Below are 16,504 nucleotides of genomic sequence, written 5' to 3'. Positions count from 1 at the left end.
ATAGTATAGAATGTCAAAAAGCAACACCAGACATATTGAACTGATAAAATGTGAAACATCCCACTAACCTGCACAGCCAGCAGAGGGCACCTTCACTCTAAGAACATGTTAAAACGTGATTTTTGAGGGAGGTCTGGAGGATCTCATCAAGCAGCAGTGGTGGAAGAACTGTTTAGATCTAACAATAATACAATTTCATGTTCATGTTTTAAAGTTTCATATTCATAATTCTACGTAAGCAAAAGTATTAAAAGTAAAAATACTCGTGCATTAAAATGACATATTATAGATTACATTCTTGTAAAAAGTGATGTAAGAGCAGCATTTTACTCTACAGTTTGGTAGTTTAGTCCAGTGTAGACAAGTAACTATAGCTCATAAATAAATGTGGAGTAAAAAGTACAATATTTCCCTCAGAAGTGTTGTGGAGGTTCTTCGCTCATGTTTCACTGCTGTAGGGTTATTCCAAAACAATTGACCTTTCCCTTTACAGTCGTGTTTAGATTTATCAATGACACATTTTATTCAAATGCAAGCTGCAACATGTCCACATACAGAAAAGGTCATGTTGAAGAGGACGTCTGTTCACATGAGTGGCTGCAAACAGAAAGCACGTTGAGTCAGAACAGATCCAGGAGGGGAATCCGAGGCTGGATAGACGACTACGATCGTTCGTAGGAGATCCTAACTGATCGATTAATCAACAACATCGTATTGTTAGTCGACTTAGAATTTCTTAGCTTGAGGACAGCGCTACTGCGAAGCAGACAAAACAAATGAACTGTTAAATTTGAAAAGACTTCTCAGAAATACCATGTTAATAATGTAACATATGTTTTCCACTCCTTGGTATTAAACACAATGCGTCTTCTTGTGCTCATGATACATTTATTTATTTACACGCACCAAAAGGAACTTTCCGTTTTTTTTTTTTAAAAAAAGCCTCCAAAAGTATACGATACAAATTTTCTTTTTCCAAAAACCTTTCCTGGATGAAAAGTACAAATTTTGACATGATTAAAACCCCAAGCTGGAGTGGACTGTACAGGCAACAAAGGCCTTCATGAACTTTCTACGCAATGCAAACATAAATGCAAAATAAGTACAAAATATGAGAGCAACTGAACCAGCAGATGTCAATCAAAACTCTTCAGTGGGAAGATGTCCCGGTGCAGCTCACAGCCCCATCACAGAGGGAAACACAGCAGCACCTGTTGAAGGAAGGAGAGTGCTTTCAATCCACTCAGACAAGTCTCCCATGAACTCATTATTACATCACTAACATCAGCATCTAATTCAATGTTGCGTCGTACTTTTTGGGCTACCTTGACCATCTCCTGTTTCCGATTCCGGGACTTTCCAGTCCATCTGGCGACCTTTTTCGTAGAGTCCCTTCAGGACCTTCCTGACTTCGTCGTTCCCCCCTCCGCGACCCAGCTCCACGTGCTTCCTGTACAGCTGCAGAGCGGTGCGTGCATCCTCTATGCTGTCGTGGGTTTCTCCCTGGATGCTGAGGTCTAGGAGCCACAAAGAGGAAAAAGGACAATCCGGCTGCATCTCAACCATGAAGCATCAGTTTACAACGGGGACAAAGTGCCCCTCCAACCCGGCCCACCACTTATTAAGCTGTCGGAGCTACCATGGAGACCACACTGTCACTAAATATAATTTCAGAGAGAAGCAGGCAGAAGTGTCTACAATATGCGTTTAATAGATGAATCCAGGATGTCAATGAGTGTCACTCTTACGCAACGTTTAAACACTGCAACTACACCTCCTGATGAATGCATGTCAAATATTCTCTCTCAAACCAAACCGTGAAGTTGCCAGAGAGCCAAACAATGAGCGGAAAGATGCTTCACAGCTCCATAAGAGTTGAAGGAACTGAAGGAAGTTGTAGTCGGCTGATAACGATCTGACGATTTGTCATTACGAGCCAACCCTTTCGTCATGTGATCTGTTAATCATAGCAGATGCTTGATCGTTAACTTACCTAGAAAGTACCAGGCGAGAAATCTCAGAGAAATCATCCTTTTGCGAGGTAAATGGAACAGGTAGACGGTGTCGATGACTTGGTCCTTCAAAACCTTCAAAACAGCAAAGAAACAGACTAAAGTTACCTGTGTTCATTTTATGTATGCACTACTAAGTACTTCACAGTCAACTGTTAACCTAAAATACCCATTTAAATAAAAATAATGACACTTTAAAGTTGTGAAATAACATACCAGTAAATTAATAACCCGGAAGTCCTTCTGTAAACCGTGACCAACAAAGCGAACTCCCGTGTCAATGAGGAAGCGCAGCTTTAAGTAAGTGGACTTCAGCGTGGTCAAATGCTTGGAAGAAATCTTTGCATCCAGGTCTCCCGGTTTGATGCCAGAATATTGAGTCAAATAGTCGACCACCTGGAAGAACAGACATTCAGCAGTGTTAGGGGTCGACAGCAAGAGCGACGCTTTCACGAGTGCTTCTTCAGGGTTAATGTTCATCAAAACTAATAAATACAGTCTTTCCTATCAAGCTAGAAGAAAGTACTCGGTATGGTTGCTTGTCTAACTAGATAAACGAGGGACAAGTGATAAAGCACAAATAAAGATCATTTTCTGTGACGCTTGCTTCTTGTCCATCAGGAATTGGAAAGTAAACAAAAGAAAACACTGTCTGTGGATGTGCTACTTATTTCAGAACTTTCCAGAATTGCTAGATATGCAGTCCGACCAAATGTCTTGTTCTTGTAACAGATTATCCTCCATTGTGTGTATGAGTGCATTATCATCACCAACAAAAGGACACACTGTCCAATGACAATGACGGTAACACGATAGAGGTAGTGATCGGGAATAGGTCTCATACCCGTGGAATAGTTTATTTGTCAGATGCATCGTGTTTCCACAACATTCAACACTTCCTTCAAAGGTTATGTTAATGGACGACCCCCCCGCTGTTTACACTCACCTGCTCCTGAGTCGATATGTAGTCATCGATGAAGGGCACTCCCTCGTTGGGCCCCTGGCCCCTCACGCAGGTGATCCTGGCCACGGACATCTGGCTAGGCTTGATGGTCGACTTGGTGCCGTCACTGCGAAGCTCCGCCTCTTCCTGCAAACACACGGTCGTGAGGTTTATTCAAAGTGTCCTACCACAATAAGATGACTTTACAACAACAACCAGCTTTAGTACGAACTACACACTGTACAATATAGAGCTAGTTTGATTACAAAAGTAATAATACTCTCAGCAGAGCTCAACAATTAAGCATTGAGCTGAATCTCGTAAAAACTCATCACAAAGACATTTAAATCATTCATCGAATGTATACACAGCTTTACAGGAACCAGGTTACTACAGTGCCTCTTAACCCGAGTTCTCTGAGTGAGCTGGCTTTCTTGTAAGCGTCTTCTGTGACAGACAGCGTGAGGTACACAGACAGCGGCGTTATAACCCAGACACACCTGGTTGAGCGTGACAAACTCGGCGTCCAGCCCCACCATGTCACCGGCCTGCGGCATCTCGCTGACCATGAGGGGGATGAACGTGGCGTGACTCTTCCTCTGCTTCCGGGCCAACGAGGCCTCCGTCAGCAGCACGCTGGCATCTATGGGATTTTTAACTGAGACAAACCTCAACGCGTGAGCAGGCGAATAAAAAAAACAACAACCTTCAAGTAAATTCGCCAGGTTTGTTGTCCTAAAACTTACTGCGGAGGTCGTATTTGGTGTGGTAGTTCCTCTTGGCATAGTACAGGATGCCTGGCACCTTCCAGCTCACATCAAACTGGGCAGCTTCAGTCTTTGACAAACACGAACACAACACTTTGACATGACTGGAAACATGACATGTCAGTAGCATAAATGAAATCAAATAGTTACCTTGTCAATTGGCTCAATTAGGAAATCATTGAAGAGGTACCACTGCTGATGTGTGACTCCCTGAAACAGACACGGATTTTGTAAACTACACTTTGTTTGTATCAGTATCTGTTGGACTGTATTGTCTAATCTAAGCTTCACGGACCTCTTTTCTTTGATGGTAGGTCTCTCCTACTTTGATGTGTGCAACCAAGTTTCCACCGGTGCGAGCATCCAGGATGTGAGGCACCGTGACCACCAAGTCGTAGACCGATGCGCCCTCCTCCTCTTCATCAGCGCTTAACTGATAAGAGACGATGCAACAAGTTTGTTGCATGCAAATCTTTACACACGAGCTAAAACCAAAGATACGGAATCTGTGTTTTAATGAAGATCTCTCTCCGTCACCTCCTCTCCTTCAGGCCAGCTGCTGATCTCCAGACCCTGACTTTTGCTGATGGACATCTTGAGAGTCAGCGGGATCCAGACGTGTCGCAGATCCTCCGCTCGCGTGTCAAAGGTGAAGCCCTCCATATTGCAAACGCCCTCCCCGCTGCATTGGGATGTACAGTGACGTGAAAGTGTTCAGACACATTCAACTGATACAAGTTATGTTATTTGTAGAGCTGAAACAATTAGCCATTAAGTCAATTAATGGGAAACGAAATTGAGTATCAATTGTTAAAATCCATTTTTGGCAAACGTGAGCCTCTCAAATTTAAGATTTGCTGCTCATCTCTCTTTTATAGTACTTTGGACTCTTGTTGGGACAAAACAAGCAATTTAAAGACATCTGGGGAAATTGCAAAAGGGCATTTTAGAAAAAACCTATTTCCTGATGTTTTATAGACTAAACAGTTAATTTATTAATTAATTAATCAAAAACATGAATTGATAATGGCGAAAATTAACAATGCAAAACTATTTATTATATTATATCAAAAGAGATCTTACTCCAAGCACCACTCGGTGGGCATGGGCGGGGGGGGTTCTTTAGGTTTTGGAGGCTCCATTGCTTCTTTCTGCATGGCCTTATTGAAGGAGTACTGTGAAGAACGACAATTACGTAATTTATTTAACAACGACAGGTATGTTAGGAATTAAATGAAGTGTATTTGAAACCGCCAGGATGGGAATAAAACCAAAATGTCATTTACCTCCGCCTGAACCTTCCAGAATTCAGCCTCTTTAGCGCTGTTCACCTCACAGTTGATGACCAGAACATCTGGGAGACATCGAATGTTGCGCGTCTGCACCTAAAGCGGCACACAGAAACACCCGTGATGCAGAAAAGACTTCAAAGAGACTACGACAGTCTCGTCAGATAATACGATGTGCCTGAACGGGAGCTGTAACTCACTGTGGGTTGATACTTCTCACAGTTTTCACACCACGCCTGAGTGCTCTGCTCCAGACAGATGCTTTTCTTCAAGATCTCAGCAAAGTCATATTCTTTTACTGTTTTTTCTGACGAGTCAAAGTTAGATGAGTACAGTGTCAGACAGTTAACTATTATTATTTACTTTTTAATTGGTCTTTTAGGGCCAGGCTTGAGGAACATGATAGCTGCCATAGACTATCTACAAACAGCCGTGTGAGAGAGTACGCTGAACTCACCTTGAGAGTTCTGCTCGGGGTAATGCATGGTGAAGAGCAGCGAGAGGGAGGAGCGGACCGTCTCCTTGCCACAGCGACACAGGCTGCTGTTCTCAACTTCACAGCCAAACAGTTTCCCGATGGCGGACTCACCAGAAGAACCCAGAGTACTGCATAAATGTGTCAGAAACATTAGTGATCATCTTCACATCTTCCCGAAACTGCACCTAGAATACCTCCAGACTCTGTGCTGGGCGTGTCAAACACTTTTTTTTTTTTTTTCTGACCTGCTGCTGGCTCCCCTGTAGGCCTGTGGGCCCTCTTGCTCCTGCGTCTCCTGGTGGAGCTGGGTGAGGATGAAGCGGTTCCAGCTCTGGATTAAGCGACCGAGCCTGGCCTTCCCCGTTTGCTCGTCCGAGTCCGCGAGGATCAGACCCAGCGCCGACGCTTCTGGGATGGTACGAAACGCTCGGAGGAAGTTACTGGCCTTAAGGAGGTGGAGAGGTTGGATTAGGAACTCTACGAGGGACACAATGTGCAGTTGCGACACAATGTCGGTTGTAACAAACAGCTACCTGACATGGGTCTCCGCGTGACAAATCCAACATGTGGAAGAGGAAACCAAGCTCACAGGCCAAGCAGAACTCCTTCTGGCACAAATGGTTTTGCACTAGATACCGGATTGGCTCCAGGAAATACAGCACCTAACGGGCCAACACAGAAACAGGAGAGCAACAGCTGAGCAATGGGTCAGAGACAACAACAACTTTTAATTAATCTCTCAAAAACAAACTAAAATTCACTAAAAACCTTGTTTCTTACCTGGATCATGCAGTTGCAGTAAGCATTGGGGATGTGAGGCTCCAGACCAGCGAACAAGGTTCTGTTGTAATGTTTGAAGTCAAAGTCCTCTAGTCCAAGTTTAGAGTATTTAATTGTGACCTGATCCAGCACAAAGATCAAACATATTTATATACACAGCAACAGCAAACAAATGATTAAAAGAGGATAATTATTATTTTCCAACAGTCCTCTTATATAATAAGCATGATAGATATGTTGAGTCGAACCTTTCTGTACTTTTTGGGCACCATGTAAAGATGTGGCTCTTCATCACGTCCAATTGGTGATTCGGGGACCTGGTTGTAATTATCATAATCCAGCTCCACGTCTTTTATTTTGTAAGGAACCTGAAATAAGACAGGAAATAGAAAAAGGTTATGTTTGTTATCTTAATCTGAATATAGTGGAAATGACAGAATACTGAGGTTGTTCACATAATGTGTTTTGTTATAACAATGAAAGGCTGTTTCACAGTAGTGTTAGATCTACATTGTGTGTTTTTTGACATGCCTGGTTCCGAGGGCGGGTACGAGGATTTGCTGCATAACCGATGAACCCAACAGTTTTCATGGTGCGCAGGATTTCTGGGTCCACAGGAGGAGCTCGCCTGTTGGACAGAACAATAATGGGCCTCATGCAAGAACCACTCGTACCGACAGATTTGTTCGTAAGTGGCTCGTACGAGTGACGCAGGAGATGAATTCACCAATTTTCTCACGTTTGAGTCTGTGTTTCACATCGTTCCATATGTGACTCATAACATGACAAAAACACTGACATCACTTCAGGAGAATCAGCCAACCATGACTGCAGGAAAGAGAAATTAACAAGTTCCTAAAGGTGACGGTGTGGTGTGCAGTGAGATCATACAGCACAGTTTGATATTTTGATAAAACTAGTGATGTTAATTTCAAAACCAAAAGTGCATTCTTCTGTCTCTCGGTACTTTCCTGACTTCCCCATCTTGTCCCAAGTCTAATGGTTCCCACGTAAGACGTGAATCTTGGGTCACAAATATGAGTTACATTTTTAACAAAGACAAAATAATTTCCTAGCACAGCTGGGAGTTAATGCCGTATTTGCTGGGAAAAAATTTCAGCCGCAGATTTGATGTGTTTTTCAAACTTTGTGGACAACAATAGAGCTCTATCATGCAGAGAAGTAATGTCGGTGCTGTTGCTTTTATGTAGGGTTGCCATTGCCCGTCACATAACATCAGCTGGGGTAAAGACATAGTACCGGGGACTGTGTTACCTGGGGCTGGGCGTAGCCATTGCAGCGGACCAGTCCGACAGCAGATGCTCTGTGCTGGTCAGTTGCGTGGGGATAATCGAGAGGGGCAACAGATCGTGGTTCCAGTCCAGCTGAGGCAGCGTGTCCACGAGGCAAGGCAGAGCGAACTCTGTCTCCCGGGAGTAGTCGTTGAATGAAACCTCTGGAGCATCAGACCACAGGTGCACACATCCCCCAGAGTCCCCGAAGGCCAAGGCTTGTTTGCTGGCCGATACGTCAAAACTCATGAGCACCTGGCCCACGGTGTTGACGTGGAAAATGTCCGCCATATTGGCGAGACCAGTGGGTTCACAGAACTGGCACTGACCTGGACAAAGAAACAGGAAGTGGAACATTATTACAAGGTGTCAGTATTGGAGGAAACATTTGCACTCAGTTAAGATGGTCAGGAATGTGACCCCACATTCCCCGGCTGATACCTGTCTGTGAGATGATCGCCAGGCGTGACGTGTACGTCGGAATGAAGCGCAAGAACAGGGGGTCCACGTGAACCTGAAGTGGCGTTACTGCTCGCATCATACGCAGGTCATACACCATGAGGAATCGGTCGCATGCCAACCCATTCATTCCTCGGCTGGAGAACCCGCACGCAGCCAGAAGGTTTCCGTGAACGTCAAAGTCTGACAGGCTGCCGGAGAACGCGTCAAACTCGTGCTCCGTTTTGAAGCTACGCAAGTCCCGAAGGGTGATCTGTTTTCAAGCAGAGAGTGAATGTGAGTTAGCCGGAAAAAAAACACGTTTCGCAAACTGATTTGATGATCAAGTCGTCCTTACCTTGCCAGAAGTGTGTCCACAGTAGAAGTAGCGACCGGTTTGGCGCATTATTGCCACTCCAGGTAGGTCGACAGTGAACTGTCAAGTACACATGACAGGAAAGTAAGCAGTCAGTAACTTGAATATATGCTATTTTATAGAATGTGACAAACTATTTCCTGTGGTGCTGTATGCGTAGATGGGTATTGATAATCTCTCACCTTTTGGGTTTCTTGAACAGTATTCAAGTCAAGTTCAACTGCATAGTTTTGCAATCCACCCATGAGCAAGGTGTTGTTATCAGTCATGAGGAGACTGTGCATATCAGCTCCTTCATCCATCCTGGAATGTACACAGACACAATAACTCATTCTGTGAGCGAACACATTATTTCACTGCTGCGGTTTGTGCAAAATCTATCTCAGCACAAGGACAATGGTCCCAGTCAATACTTTGTGACACTTACGGGTAATCAAACATAACAAGGCCCCCACGAGTGTGGCATTTGAGGTTACACTTCGAAAGGAACAGGACGCCTGTTTCCAAACTCTGAATGTGTCGGATGTCATCTGATGCATTCGCTTGGAAAGAAGAATGGCGGCCCATTGTAGGTCCAAAGAACGAGGTTACATGACCCTAAAGAGAACGATTAAAGAAATAAGATTGAGAGAGTGTGTCTTTCAGAAACATGCAGGCTGTACTATACTCTATTTCCCATCATAACCATAATCTTACTCTGTGGTTTCCCGTCCAGAGCATTTCCTCCTGGAGATCAAAATGTGTTGCGGTGACTGGGATGCCAACTTCTGAAACTGCACTGTGTAGCTCTGAAAACATTCCCTCCATGAGGTGCACAGACTCAGGACCTGTCCCGACGAGTCCCTCCGGGTCAAGCTCCACACCCTGCAGTAGACTGGGGTTCAGGTGGGGGTCCATGGAGGGCTCCATCACCGCCTCCAGAGTCCCGTGAAGGCTGGGCGGGTACTCACCCATCCCAGCGTCCAGACCGTCAAAGTTCATCATGAGTTAGTTAAATCAACCTGCAGATGAATGACACGTTATGTAAATAATAACACCACCATAGCAAATAAATGCATTTCATTTTCTTAGGTGTTTTTATTAAACCAAACTCAAGTATCGGTCCATATCTTCAGGCTTATTCTAATGTTAGCTTTGGCTATCAGTAGCTAGCCCCAGAAGCTAGCGTTAAAGCTAACTGTTAGCAACAGTCTCCGAAGCCAAAGTTAGTGTTTAAAACTGAAATGTGTAAACGTTACAGAAAGCTAAGCTAACTTCTCTTTACTGAGCTGCCGTTGACGGTTAACGCTGCGGCTAATTTAGCTAACCTGGCTAAAGTTAGCATGAACCAGACAGACACTGATGTCACATTTCGTCACTTTCTAGACACACAAAATCTGCATAACTGAAAAGTGTGTTTTTCCTAAATACTTGAAAGGCTTGAAATATCAATATAACGTTTACACAGACCTCTTCTTGTGATACGATAGGAGTCCATGCTCACTTCATTCACAACAACAACACACAACAAAAAACTAAACACTTCCGGAGCAAACAGAGGTGCGTTCAAGAGCCGCAGTGTTTGTAAGCGTTCAGAAACAAGTACATTTAGGAAATAAGTGCAATTTAGTGATACTTCCTTTTAGTATTTAAATTTTACGATCATCTGTACCTCTGCTGGACTAAATTTCTACTTTTTACTCACAACATTTATCTGACAATATTCTTTCAATAAAGTCAATACTCTACAAACTGCAAATCTGTTGTATAAACTGATTTGCCGGCTTCATTACTCTAAAAAAATGGAATAATAATAATAAATAAGTACATTTTGCTGTCAATACATCTGTCTTTGAATGGAGGACTTTTACTTGTAATGTATTTGTACACCTTGGTATTGCTACTTTTACTTTGGCAAAAGATCGGAGTACTTCTCTCACCTTCAACAGAAGATTAATCGGCAGCTATATCAATGAATGATGAATGTTTTATATTATATTCAACGAAACATCTTTGAGTTTTGAACTGTTTGTTGCACAAAACAAGACATTTGAAGGTGTTACCTTGGGCTTTAGCAAATTGTATTTTTCAGTGTTTTCTGACATTTTATAGGCCATACATTTGATCGATTAATTGAGAAAATAATCAGCAGACAAATTTGCTTTGGGAGTATGTACCATTAATGACATACATTCAATATTCTTATCTGAAGTGATTTACACCTGTGATTCAACTCAAGTGTGTGTGATAGAAAACACTAGTGTGACACACCAATTAACATCAATGTGTCCTAATCAGGTTTCACATCAATGTCTGTCGAGGAAGTGAGATTAACCTTTACAGTTCAGGGAGATAATGAACTGAATTCTCACAGATTGGACAAACTTTCCATCCGTGTCCACAATCTGCCCCTCTCGTGTACCAGAGAAAAACCTTTGCCTTTTATCTGAAATGTTCTTTCACAGAGAAAGGAAATGACATGGGAAGGCTTAAGATATTTTTCTGTTTCCTTAATCTTCCTCATTTATGTTCAGACATGTTTATACATGTTCTTTATTGTGGTAATATGTCTGTAACTGACTCATTAAGTGCACTAAACATGATCAAACAAATTCAGGAAGCATATACTTTCTTGTAATGTATGTATTATTTTAAAATGTTGGTAAAGATGGAAAGAGTACTGATATTCTGCTACTCCTTTAATTCAAATTAACAAAGAGCAAATGTATATAGCCTATATGCTGCTCAATTTGTCCCTTTTACGGGACAATCACTGATATGTTGTGCATGGACTATCTTTATACTAAAGGTAATATTTGTAGCTTGCAGCAATAAGAGACTCAGATCTTCTCTATTAAAGTCAGACGTTCACTCACTGCCCCAACCTCCACACCTTCACATCTTGCCTCACTACACAAAGTGAATGCTTGTTCCTGCTTTGCACTGAATATGGACATAAATCATGAGGCACAGAATCGCCCAAGATTCTGGGCTGCAGCACTCACATAACAGATTCCTTATATTTTGCCTTGAGCCACAGAAACCATCAAGCACAACAGTGCTGGAATATCATCCTGGCCCATGTTTGTTTTGTGTCTGTTAGTTTGCAGTGTTTTGTTCTGAAGGAGTGTAATATGTAATGCATAAATGCAGTTGTAATTTAAATATTAAAGGTTTTAAAACAAAAATCGGACTCAGAGTACATTTGTAAGCACTTTGTCATTTTTAAAGCAAGCCCAAATTGGTTCGACACATTACTTTTAACATATAAAAAACATATGCTATGCTGACACATACTATACTATCTACCCAGTAGCTACTAAGTATCTGAAATGGATGAGCTACAACATGGAAATACTCTTACATGTACAATAGAAACACAATAACAATATATAACACTTTGAAATAATACATTCTGCACAACGAGTACTTTTACTTTTGATACTTTATGTACATTCTGCGGATAATATGGGATTTTACTGGCTATGGAGTCATTTTAGACGATGGTGTTTCTATGGCTTAATTTTCTTCCTTTTTTTTGTGTTAAAGGACAATTACCTCATATGATGTAATTATTCTGACCTCATCATCATCCCTGTGTAAATTACGTGAACATTGATTTGCACTCGACATAAGCTCACCTCAAAACTTCGGTTTGAGAGGGGCGGGCACCGGCAAAACACTTAAATTGCAGCACGATTCAACACAAACACTCACATCACCCACCGGGTCGAGCTCACAACAGAAGGCGCTGACCAGACACAGCTCATTAAAACAAACCTACCGACAAACACCATGGATTTTTGTTTCAAGTCTTTTGCTGCTCTTTTTTTGCTTATAGCGGCTGCATCCTGCGCTCCAACCGGGCACACTCTGCAAGACGCATGCAGGGATGTGCGGAGCAGCTCTCTGGAGCTCAATCACCTTGCTCGAACTGTTTCAAAAGAGGTTAGTAGTTCCTTTATTTTTTTATTTCATTATTTGGAATTTTTAATGCAAAATACGCCGCAAAACATTAGCCATGATATTTCTATAAAGCCTCAAATTGTGTTTTGTATGAATGTAATGCTTTTACAAATGTGTTTCTATGTTGAAGCATGAATGTAAACACCAGCAATATATTTTTTAATTTCACTGACTATCATTAGTGTTAAATTAATTAAATTAAAGTAAATCAAAAAGTCCTTTTTTCAGACAGAAGCTTCAAGAACAATTTTGTCAAAACATCAAAATACAACTTAGTATAAAGTATTTTGACAGTACACAGTAATATGAAGATTAACCGGCATTAACACTACATGTTGACTTAAAACATGCAGTTAATACCAGCATTTACATGTTTACTGTTTCTATATAATGCAACATTGTTACTGAGCATGTTTGTCTGAAATGATTTGTAGGCACGAAATGGATCCAAAGATGTGACAGACTTCTCCACTGCACTCGTTTGGATGGAGGCGAAAGACATGTGTGACCCTGAGACCCTCAAACAGAAGCCTACGGTAAGCAACAAATATTACATCAATTGTATTGTATCAGGGACATCAAAAAGCTCATGGACGAAAAACAATGAGATCCTGATTGTGATGTGATTTCTAAGTCTTCCTCTTCCTCGCTCCTTCCTCAGACATGTCTTGGGAAGATACTTAACGTCCTAATGAGATACATCTCTGCAGTCGAGAGGGTTGCTGGATTTCAAAGCTGCTCCGAGTTTGTCAGCAAAGTGAAGCCGGCGATGCAAAAACTGCACAAAGACATGAACAAATGTGTGAAGACGAGGACAGGGACGAATCACCAGATGGTAAGCTCAGTCGTTTGAAATAAATGGTCCAAAAAAAGTCCAATAACCATTGGGAGAGACAGCTTCATTTCCATTTATCAGAGTCAGAAATATGTGCAGCATTTCTCAGATACTATTGGACAAATGTTTCATGTTTTGTTTTTCTTCTGGTTCTGCAGGAGTCCTACACCAGTGAAGAAGAAACTCACGACATTGAACGCTGGCAGGAGGAACTGCTGTGCCACTACACCATGGACAGACTGTTCTCATTCTCCATCCTCAGCGCTCGAGTCTTTGCTGTTGGTGATCCGGCTGATCACACAGAGGGCTCGGCTCAAAAATGCATGTAGTGCATGAAACGTTTGCTGACATGCAGCTGTATCGCTTATGTGATCACATTGATCAAAGTTACTATAATATTGCCTTCAATGGCTGATGAATCTACAAGTGTTTCTTGTTTCTCCCATGTATACATGGAAAGTACTTCCAATGGAATTATTATCTAACATATTTATTCAAATCATATTTAATGTATTTATTTATTGATATTTATTGAAATCAGTTGTTATTTCTATGTCCTTTTTTATGCTGAATAAATAAAATATTCAAAACAGATAATATGACTTTCATCATATGTGTTGTGGCTCATAAATTATGTCACAGTATTTTTTTATGCTGATTATTCCTTCCACTGAAAACAATTATGATAAACAATTTCTCATTAAGCAATCTAAGGAAGTTACTTTCTGTGACTGAGTACCCAAAACAACACTCAGACAAATATGCTGAGACAAGGAGGAAGCTGTGCTTTCCTAAAACACTCCTGTTGCTCTCTGGAGATCCACAGCTTCCTGCATACTTCCTCCCTGTCAGTGCCTCTATTATAGTGCTCAGTTGAGTTCCTTCACTCACTCTGATGATGCAATTTTGTATTAGTAGTAATTCAATGGAAAAACAGGAACATGGTGGAAGAGGAAGTAGCAGTGGGCTCAGCATAAAGGTTGCTCAACAAGGAAGTTTATTCTCCGACTGACTTGATATCCCTCATCCTGTCTGTAAAAACTCCCAAATTGACTGTTCTCACCTGCAGGTCGAGTGACATCATATCTTTCATAGCCCAAATTAGATATTTAGCACCTATCTAATAACAGAGAGAGAGAGAGAGAATAGAGGATATGCTCAAATAAGTTGCACAGGCAAAAGGAAATCAATTATAATAACACAACAATAGGAAAGTTTATATAACAAAAGCATTATGTGCACTAGCATCTCTGTGAAGCTGTCATGCTCATCCGAAGGAAAAACAAACTCTTGAGGTCCTACGTTTGTTTTTGATCTTTAGCCGTCATGATGACGTAAATGTAGCGATGAACCAGAGGTCAGAATGAAGATTATTTTTACAACCTATATGAGAAGAGTTTATTATGCTGTGATCATGAACAGGGATGTGCTGGTAGTATTACAGTAGAGTGTATTTGCATGAGGATGATGCAAGCAGAAAGGTCAATGTGTTACTGTAAGTCAACTGTGAGATTTTATGATGTTATTTATAGTGTAAGAAATCCGGCCTATTATTTTGTGGTCATTTAGACATGACTTGATTACAACATGAGAGGATACTGGTTGTAATTTGTGTAAACATCATCATCATAATAATGGATATATTATAAATATAAACAGTCAATATAAAAACGTGCTTCAATAAATGACCGCACTCAGCAAACCAGAGTTCCTCAGGCCGTCCCGCGCATATAAACCATGTGTCATTTGTGACGTCACTTCCTTAATTATGTTTTTGACACACCGCTCATGCTTCGGGGAAGCAATCTGCTGCGCGTGCTGGTAACAGCCTGTGTGTTGTTGTTTTCCCTTTTCCCCACTGAATTAGTCATTTCCCTTCATCCAAAATATCCCTCCATGCTATGTACTGTATCTCATATATTAAATTCAATTATTTTCCCATGCCTTGAGTTTACTTTACTACTCCTTCTAAAGGATGCAAAGTTAAATCTCAGTTCAACTCATGCAAGGCGACTTTAAGACCAGAAAAACCTGTCAAGTGGTATTTTGGGAAATGTTAGCTCAAAGGCTTATGGACCATCCGTTTTGTGAGCTCCACAACGACATTCATTGCAAGATTTTGCTCCATACTTTTTCTCTTTTGACTATGAACTGTGATATTAAAGGGTAGATTGATTTGATTTGTGGATTTTAGCCCCTTGGTAAAAAGCTGGTGCACAAAATATAACATTCAATCTCGGGGTGTGAGGTGTTAACAGCTAAACCTGCTAACCTCTCTGGGTTACTGGTTTAGCAGCATTGTTTTATAAATGTGATCTGGATTTGTCAGGTACTTATTTTGCTAGATACGCCAACAACAACAAACACTCCCATCTGGTTACTTCCTCAAGTTGTCAAGAAAACAGGATACATCTCAATATACTTTATATCAAAATTATGAAATAAAATGAATTCACAGTGATTTTATCAATATCGCCCACCTTCAGTCAAATAATTCAATATGTTAAATGTTGAGTAGTGTGCACAAATGAATGTCACATTCCCTTATTGGTCCTTTTGCATATACAGTTATTCTGATCATATTTATCCATGTGTAAGAAAAAATAAAGTATCACTAATTACCTTCTGAGGTCACAATCAATAGTGGAAGTAGTATTCAGATAGACTTACATAGAAGTAGAAGTCCAGTAATCTGGACAACAATGGAGCTCTCTGGCACATCAGAGGGAAGCTATATCAGGCTTTGGCAGTACTTCTTAGTCGGGAATATTACTACAAAAACTTCACAATGTCATTTGTCATGTACTTAAAGTACTTTGCATCACTAGTGTCAAACCACTTTTGCAAGAACCACTAACTATAGGCCATTCAGTTTGTTGACATCTGGCCTGTTGAGATAATGTTTATAATTGTTTGTGGTGCACTATTGTTTAGTGTTAACTGGTGTGCATGTGAAGGTTAAAGGTTCCATTTCAACAAATTTCTAAAACACAATTTGGTTGTCATTTGTACTGTATAGATTTTGTCTAATAAACTGCACCTGAGAAGCAAATAGCCAGTGGTGGAAGAAGTATCGAGACCATTTACTTACGTATAAGTACCAATACCACACTGTGAAAATACTTCCATACAAGTAAATTCCTGCATTAATAACCTTACTTAAAAGTTTGTGAGTATTATTAGCAAAATATATCAAAAGTAAAGTAGGTCTACTCATTGTGCAGTAAATAGTTTTTACTATTATATATTGTGTTTCTAGGTTAACATTAGTGCTGCATTAATGTGTATGTTGCATTGTGCACATTTTTATCTCCTTTAACACTTCAATGGAAGCCCATTTCCGCCAATG

The 16,504-nt window shown here is 41.0% G+C and overlaps 1 protein-coding gene across 3 annotated transcripts; it reads right to left on the bottom strand.

Moving 5' to 3' along the window:
* Positions 1-493: 493 nt before the first annotated feature.
* pan2 (poly(A) specific ribonuclease subunit PAN2) lies at positions 494-9,910 on the bottom strand. Of its 3 annotated transcripts, none has more exons than XM_031844980.1 (26): positions 9,825-9,910; positions 9,072-9,376; positions 8,803-8,972; positions 8,558-8,678; positions 8,358-8,435; positions 8,003-8,273; positions 7,545-7,890; positions 6,801-6,897; positions 6,518-6,637; positions 6,270-6,389; positions 6,023-6,151; positions 5,735-5,934; positions 5,469-5,617; positions 5,212-5,318; positions 5,009-5,107; positions 4,806-4,897; positions 4,260-4,404; positions 4,018-4,155; positions 3,873-3,932; positions 3,702-3,792; positions 3,456-3,613; positions 2,959-3,102; positions 2,229-2,408; positions 1,994-2,087; positions 1,326-1,517; positions 494-1,211 (listed from the first exon to the last, which is right to left on the bottom strand). In XM_031844980.1, the coding sequence occupies exons 2-26, from the start codon at positions 9,357-9,359 to the stop codon at positions 1,177-1,179; spliced, it is 3,624 nt and encodes a 1,207-aa protein (XP_031700840.1). In that variant the 5' UTR covers positions 9,360-9,376; positions 9,825-9,910; the 3' UTR covers positions 494-1,176. The 3 variants fall into 3 exon arrangements, with proteins under 3 accessions (XP_031700840.1, XP_031700837.1, XP_031700838.1); XM_031844978.1 differs by having other exon boundaries at positions 1,177-1,211; positions 1,314-1,517; XM_031844977.1 differs by lacking the exon at positions 9,825-9,910 and having other exon boundaries at positions 1,314-1,517; positions 9,072-9,359.
* Positions 9,911-16,504: the final 6,594 nt, after the last annotated feature.

Source organism: Anarrhichthys ocellatus, unplaced genomic scaffold (assembly GCF_004355925.1).
Source record: "Anarrhichthys ocellatus isolate YVR2014 unplaced genomic scaffold, GSC_Weel_1.0 scaffold5, whole genome shotgun sequence".
NCBI classification, from domain to species: Eukaryota; Metazoa; Chordata; class Actinopteri; order Perciformes; family Anarhichadidae; genus Anarrhichthys; species Anarrhichthys ocellatus.
The sequence above is the reverse complement of the archived record's forward strand: the minus strand, read 5'-3'. Positions and strand labels throughout refer to the sequence as shown.